General features: G+C 40.4%; 1 protein-coding gene across 1 annotated transcript; it reads right to left on the bottom strand.

Moving 5' to 3' along the window:
* Positions 1-6,757: 6,757 nt before the first annotated feature.
* Positions 6,758-7,484, bottom strand: LOC149672249 (uncharacterized). Its single transcript, XM_089840268.1, has 2 exons — positions 7,420-7,484; positions 6,758-7,326 (listed from the first exon to the last, which is right to left on the bottom strand). The coding sequence occupies exons 1-2, from the start codon at positions 7,466-7,468 to the stop codon at positions 6,863-6,865; spliced, it is 513 nt and encodes a 170-aa protein (XP_089696394.1). The 5' UTR covers positions 7,469-7,484; the 3' UTR covers positions 6,758-6,862.
* Positions 7,485-7,748: the final 264 nt, after the last annotated feature.

The raw sequence follows: 7,748 nt of genomic DNA, 5'->3' as shown, positions 1-7,748 counted from the left end.
TGAAATGTCCTTTCAGCACCGAAGGATAGGGAGGCGATAGTTGAGTGCACTCCATATTCATCATCGGAATGCCACCCAACACTATCCCTCCCATCCCGATACAAGTTCACCACCGCGGCATTGAATTTAACTCCGCACTGTGCCTCCACTTTTGCTTTTAAGCCTCGCAGGCTTTTAGGCCACTCAGCTATACTCCTATGGGATGTCGTCCCATAGGAGTAATTTAAAAAGTTTCGGTTTTCGCAAACGTAGAAAACTTTACGAGGAAGTCTCCGGTTCCCTTCCTCGTAAAGCCCCTCAAACTCGGACAATAGTTTGACGATCGTGACTTCCTCTTCGAATCCATCGCGGTAAGCTATCGATGCACCCATGGCGAGCGTCCTCTCGCACATAGGTGCACCTCTTGGAGGTGTTGGCAGATCCGAAGGTATGAGGTCGAGCGGTGGAGGTGACATCAACGTTGTTTTCGACGGCGGCGACGACGGTGGTGGTGGTGGTGGTCGGGCACCCCACCCTGATGACTCGGAGTTTGGAGGCGGAGGAGGTAGTGACGTCGCTGAAACGTTCTTCATCTTTTTTTCCCGCCGTTTTGCCGAGCCTGCGCGTGGTAACCTGATGCGTAGAGGTTGAGGAGGATCCGAAAGGGTGTTCTGTCTAAATATAAATATAAATATAAATATAAATTAGTAAACTCTGACAAACTGGTAGAGTAAATTCATGTAGGAGAAAAAAAAATAAGGTTTAATTTCTACTCACCCTTGAGAGATCATATTCTTGATGTCGTCCATTTCTCGGTTCTTAACCCTTCCGCAAAATAACTTCTAACAGCAAAAGTTACAAAGTATTGAAAAATACTATAAGTAACTATGAAGCAGGCAGGATCTCGTCCGAAGTCAGGAACAAAAAAGTGATTGAGCCGGATCTCGTCTGAAGTCGGGAACAAAAAGTGATTGAGCTGGATCTCGTATGAAGTCAGGAACAAAAAGTGATTGAGTTTGAGCATACGCCAAGCTTTTATACTCTTGGCGTCGTCCATTAAATCTCTGCCTCAACCATCATACATGGTTTACATTGACGTCACGTTGAAATCCTCGTCATGTTTCGAAATTCGCGTCAAGTTTCAATCTAGATCGTATACTCGCAAATTTCCCAGCATAAACAAATATTGCAACCCGAACTATCATCCCATGTCGACACTCGACGTTAGAGTTTCATACAAGCGCTTATCATGATTTCAAATTATTTACTTGGATAGTTTATTTACCATCCTAGTTTCCTCATTCTCGTTCGCCGACCTCGTTATTTACATTTCCTATCCCTGAAATAGGCCTATCAATAAAGAGAAATTGGTTAAAGTTGAAATAATTTCTAAAGTTAATATTTAGAAGTATTAAGTTGAAGTATATTGAGTCGAATTTCTTGAATATGACGGGGATACCGCTATCTTAAATAGTATCCCAACACCTGCTTCAATTCCCATATCATTAACGTAGGTCGAAACAGATGTGTTGGTTATCTAAATATAGGCATATTTCAAATTTTAGGGGTTATTATGTACATATTGAATACTATATTAGGAGTATTAAGTTGAAGTATATTAGCTCGAATTTCTTGAAATATGACGGTGGTACCGTTATCTTAAATAGTTTCCCGACACCTGCTTCAAATCTCGTATCATTAGCGAAAGCCGAAACATAGGTGTTGGTTATCTAAATATAGACATATTTCAAATTTAGGAGTTATTGTATACAAATTTGATACTATATTAGAAGTATTAAGTTGAGGTATATTGGCTCGAATTTCTTGAATATGATGGTGGTACTGATATCTTAAATAGTTTCCCGACACATGCTTCAAATCCTGTATCATTAACGTAGGCCAAAACAGAGGTGTTGGTTATCTAAATATAGGAATATTTCAAATTTTAGGAGTTATTTATATACAAATTTAATACTATCTCACTAAATATAGGCATATTCCAGCTAAATATTTTCATTTAATATTTCTAATTATATTTCAAACTTTATAAATTATTTCAACTTTAACCAGGAGCAGATGACAAAGGAGTCTCGGACGCTAGCTTCCATAATGTAGAGGGCAATGGGATCCACGAACGTCACGGTTATTAACCAAAATCATTACGCCAGTGCCACCACTCGTAGGAAATTTGAGCTTTATTTTCCAACCAATAGCGTGGCTGCAAAGTCTCGAAAGGAGATCTGAGAGCCTCTCTTTAAAAATACGTATCGTCTGCTTATAATTAGCCTAGGCTTAACGAGTATTTGAGTTAAAAATTGGATTTCAACGGCTTTTTAATCTTTTTTTTTAGGCTAAAATTGATAATGAAAAGCCGAGCTAGTACCGTATGTACACTATTAAAAAACTAAAATGTGTTTCAGTGCCAAATTTTTCTAAATTTCTTCTTGAATTAAATGATAGCTACAAGAGGTTGGGAAAAGAAATCACTCACGATCTTTCAAAGCTCAAAAAGTAAGAGACAGTGATTTCGTTTCCAACCTCTTGTAGCCAAAATACGGAATATTTTGGCCCTAAAACACATATATAACATTGTGTTTCGGCATCTTTTAAAACCTTGCTTTTATCTTTTGAAAACCCGACCCCAATCATTCCAGTGGGAACAAATTGTTAATTAAGCCTTGGCTTACCTGGGGTTCTCTGCTAGTTTGGACTTAATTTGACCCTATTTAGTAGGTTTAAAGTCACAAAATGTAGTCTTATCTTTTATCTTAATACCAACGGTTACAGCTGTTTGAATAAAGTAATTATATTGTGTATATTTATGTCGCGATCGGATAGGACGAACCTCAGTAGCCACCGTTAGTCCGTTATTACAAAAAGATTCCCAGCAGACTTTGGTGCCAGATATAATCCACCAAAAGCATCGTCTGCTATAATGTCTGATAGCGCCTCTATGGCAAACGATACCGCTACAGCTGTGACGTACGCGGGTGCCATTGCCCTCTATATTGTGGAAGCTAGCGTCCAAGACTCCTTTGTCATCTGATCCTGCTTTAACCAATTTCTCTTTATTGATAGGCCTATTTCAGGGATAGGAAATGTAAATAACGAGGTCGGCGAACGAGAATGAGGAAACTAGGATGGTAAATAAACTATCCAAGTAAATAATTTGAAATCATGATAAGCGCCTGTATGAAACTCTAACGTCGAGTGTCAACATGGGATGATAGTTGGGGTTGCAATATTTGTTTATGCTGGGAAACTTGCGAGTATACGATCTAGATTGAAACTTGACGCGAATTTCGAAACATGACGAGGATTTCAACGTGACGTCAATGTAAACCATGTATGATGGTTGAGGCAGAGATTTAATGGACGGCGCCAAGAGTATAAAAGCTTGGCGTATGCTCAAACTCAATCACTTTTTGTTCCTGACTTCAGACGAGATCCAGCCTGCCTCTTAGTTGCTTTATAGTATTTTTGAATACTTTGTAACTTCTGCTGTTGGAAGTTATTTTGCAGAAGGTAAGAGAAAATTTACGGGCTAGTACCGAAATTACTAAATTTTCCAAGTTTAAGTTACTTGCGATTTTTTCCGAGATTAAGGTTATCCCATTCATTCTTTGAGGATGTTTAAGTGTAATATGTGCGAGTGCGCGTATCTCAGAAAGAAGGAACTTTATAGGCACAAGAGGGAGAAACATGAGGGTGTCTCCTTCCCGTGTACGGAGTGTTCAGCTAGTTATACCCGGTTTGCGAATTTAAAGATACATATGTGTACCAAACACTCTAAAGCTTCCCCTAAGGTTCCACACCCCCGCATGGGCAATACAGACTTATCTACCTCTATCTTTATCCCATCCCCGGGTCCATCAACTTCTACCTTTGTCCCATTCTTGGGTCCGTCAACTTCTACCTTTGTTCCTCCTGCTATCCCATTCTCGAGTCCCTCAACCTCTACCTTTATCCCCACTGAGACGAAGCGGCCGAAACGGTCCACCTCCAGCCCTATTCCTTCCCTAGATGAACTGTCCGACGATGAGAATCGTGCCTTGAACGCGTTCATGAACCGTGAAGAGGGTCTTCTCGCTGCCCCAACTTCAGGTTCATCATTCTCTACCTTTCTTTCGCATGTTACCACAACTTCGGGTCCCTCTTCCTCTCCCCTTATCTCTTCGAGTCCTTCAATCTCTATTCCTCTTGTTCCCCCAACCCAACACTTTACTGAGTACGATAGTAGACTATCCCTTAATTTCTCCGAGGGTTCTATTAGTGTAGAAAAGTTGAATAGTACGGAGAGCCAAATTATAAACGACCTGATATGCAGAGGAAATCGTTTGACCCCACCAACCCAATCCCCTTCCCCTCCCGAGGTGAAGGATCCCAAACGGTCCACGTCCGACCCATCCCCTCCCCCTGTTACCCCAACTTCGGACTCCTCAACCTCTTCTTTCTTTTCGCATGTTGTCTCAATTTCAGGTTCCTCAACCCCTCCCACTATCACCCCAGCTGTCCCAACTTCGAGTCCATCAATCTCTATTCCTCTTGTTTCCCCAACCCAACACTTTACTGAGTACGATAGTAGACTATCCCTTAATTTCTCCGAGGGTTCTATTAGTGTAGAAAAGTTGAATAGTACGGAGAGCCAAATTATAAACGACCTGATATGTAGAGGAAATCGTTTGACCCCTCGAACTCCATCTCCTTCCCCTCCCGAGGTGAAGGATCCCAAACGGTCCACGTCAGCCCCTATTTCCCCACCCCTTCCCGTGACGAAGAGGCCGAAACGGTCCACGTCCGACCCATCCTCTCCCGAGACGAAAGGGCCGAAACTTCACCACTCCACACCCAACCCTATTTTCCCCACCCCTCCCTCGGTTTTTGGCTCTCTTTCCGCCGTCACCCGTAGGGTGTCGTCGGACCTTTCTTCCTTTCATCTAGATGAACTGTCTGACGATGGGAATCGCGCCCTTAACGAATTCATGGACCTTGAAGAAGAGGAAGAAGTGGACAGTCCTGTCGTCATCACGTTGGACGGTTCTTCGCTGGATGGACCTACACCACCGCCTCCGAGGGTTGCATGCAGTATTTGCGACAAATGGTTCGACGGTCCGGATGAATCGAGTCTCCACATGCGCGAACATTTCCCGATCGTAGAAGATGACGAGATGGATACCATGACAAGCTAGGAGGAGCGTAATCTTCAACGTTTTATGGACCAAGAGGACGAGGACTTTCCGGACCTTTCCAGCCAAGAGAACCGCGACATTCACCGAATTATGGACCGACAGGAAGTCGGTGGACAATAGTTGGATGAGCCCGATCCTATCGTCGATCCATCGGAAACCCCTCTTCCCACCACAAAGTTTAATAGTTAGTTAAAATTTCAAAGTTTGTTAGTATTTCCCATGTATAATTTTTAAATCATTTAATGTATAGTTTTAAGTTATGTTTTTCTCGAATGAGTTTTACTCCGTGACACTACGGTTTCTCATTCAAAATAAAATTTCGTTAAATATTAGTTAGTTTTCCCCATGTATAATGTTTAAATCATTTAATGTATAGTTTTAAGTTATGTTTTTCTCGAATGAGTTTTACTCATTTAAAATAAAATTCCGTTAAATACTAATTTTCTTTCACTCTTACTTCATACAACTTAGACATATATATTCAAAATCCTATAGGCATATTTCAAATTTCAGGTATTATTTCCACCTAATATTCAAATTCATCAATCTCTCTTTATTGATATTTAATTCGCCGTTTCAGGTGTAGGAAATGTGGAAACGGGGTCAGTGTACTAGAATTCTGTATGCAAATGGTTTCTCTAAGTGTATGCAACTCTAAAAATTCACGTAAATAATACATTGAATATAAATAATAATAAATATTCAAAATTAGTACTTCTTTCATTTATCTAAATGTAGGCATATTCCAAATTTTAGGAGTTATTTCTTCTTAATATACAAATTTAATACTATTTCACAAAATATGTGTGTACCCCAAATTTTAGGAGTTATTTCTACTTAATATACAAATTTAATACTATTTCACAAAATATGTGTGTACCCCAAATTTTAGGAGTTCAACTTATTATTAAAATTTAATTCCTCCAATTATACGCATGTTTCAAACTTTAGAACGGGAATAGAGAAACTCTGATGGAAAATAAACATCCTAAGTCAATAATTCGAAATCATGATAGGTGTTTGCAGGAAACTTCGTCGCTGAGTGTTGACATGGGATGATAGTCGGAGTTACAATGTTTGTTTATGTTAGGAAACTTGTAAGTAAAACCCATATACCCACCCTACAGGTCGAGGACAAGTATGGTTGAACTCAACTTCACCAAAAATAGTAGCCCTGTCATTGGTCGAGGGCTGAAACCCCTCGCATGAAAATCCTATAAATACCCACATCTATAAGTGATTCTTTAAATCGCGCACGAACTTATTCCTACACGCGGGAAATTCAAACACGCGCACGCGGCTGGACCCTCGCGCTGCACCTTTAAATGGGAAAAATAAAAAAAAAGAAATTTGCCTAAGTTGTATGAAATAAGAGGGATGCAATTTGTATTTAAAAAATTTTTTATTTTGAATGAGAAACCGTAGTATCACGGAGTAAAACTCATTCGAGAAAAAACAACTTAAAACTATACAATTATACTTTTGAATCCTAAAATATATACATTAAATTATTTAAACTTATAAACTATACATTAAACTATGAAATTTTAAGGGAAAAGGGTTGGGCGTGGACCGGTTCGGCCGCTTCGCACCAAAAGGGTATGGGAGGGAGGGAAATTGGGCGTGGACCGGTTCGGCCACTTCGCACCAAAAGGGTATGGGAGGGGATAGGGTTACAGAAAGTAAATATGGAATTATTCCTTAATTTTAAAATGACCATGCGCGTACGTAGACACTCCATCGATGATGAATCTCTTATCATCGCATGTGTTAAGAGCGAGTTTCTTCTGAGTGATGGAAAATAGTTCGTGTTTAACACTGACTATCCTCTTCATCTCCTCAGTGGTGAGTTTACGTTGAAGCAGGCATTGCTTGTATTGAGCGTGACGTATCTTCTTTTTGACAACGCGACGACAGATTCCCTTCGCCGTCTTCTTTTCACCTTTTGCCGACAAGATGCTGTACATTTTCGGCCGCAAGCCGCAGAACTCTTGAATCTGGACGCTGTTGAGTTCGTCCTTGAACTTTCCGAGGGCCTTCTTGTTTTCCTCGCTGAAGAGAGGATGTTCCTTGGGGTAGGCGGAAAAGTCAAACATCTCCTTCATCTGGGCAAAGTCCCGGGGCAAATCGTCGGTGAAAATCTGATAGGTCAGGCTGTCTGCAATTATACGTAAAAACATTTAATTAGTTTTTTTAAAATTGAAAGTAGAAAAAGGATTTAAATCTAGTAAACGTTTTTAAAAAATCATACCTGTGTCGGTAAAAAGAAGTTTGAGGTTGTCGCCATATTTAGCCTTCATAGTGTTGTAATGGAAGTCGTACATGAGCAACTTTGAGAGATCCAAGATGGCGAAACCGGTATAAATAGGTCGGTCCAACTTGAGGGGTTTCTTCAGACGATGGATCCCGACCAGCTCGTTCCTAAAGATGGTGAACTTCTGGAATGTCGGTGAACTGGCCTTCTTGATTGCCATCTCCCGGGTCTGGACAAGATCAAAGTTGATCCTGTTGCGGAGGTTTTCCATCGTCTTCCCGAAAACACTGTTAATAGATAAAAAATTTCATTAATTTACGTGTGAA

The sequence above is a fragment of the Phalangium opilio genome, unplaced genomic scaffold (assembly GCF_054372755.1).
Source record: "Phalangium opilio isolate 3A_F unplaced genomic scaffold, DU_Popi_V2 ptg000053l_1, whole genome shotgun sequence".
NCBI classification, from domain to species: Eukaryota; Metazoa; Arthropoda; class Arachnida; order Opiliones; family Phalangiidae; genus Phalangium; species Phalangium opilio.
This window is presented reverse-complemented; position numbering and strand designations above follow the sequence as displayed.

What these genes read in the sequence shown, in the direction of transcription:
- LOC149672249 (XM_089840268.1), bottom strand. Translation starts at nt 7,468, where the DNA reads ATGAAGGCTAAATATGGCGACAACCTCAAACTTCTTTTTACCGACACA. An exon ending in ACTTCTTTTTACCGACACAG is followed by an intron (nt 7,327 to 7,419) that starts GTATGATTTTTT and finishes GTATAATTGCAG; the next exon opens with ACAGCCTGACCTATCAGATT.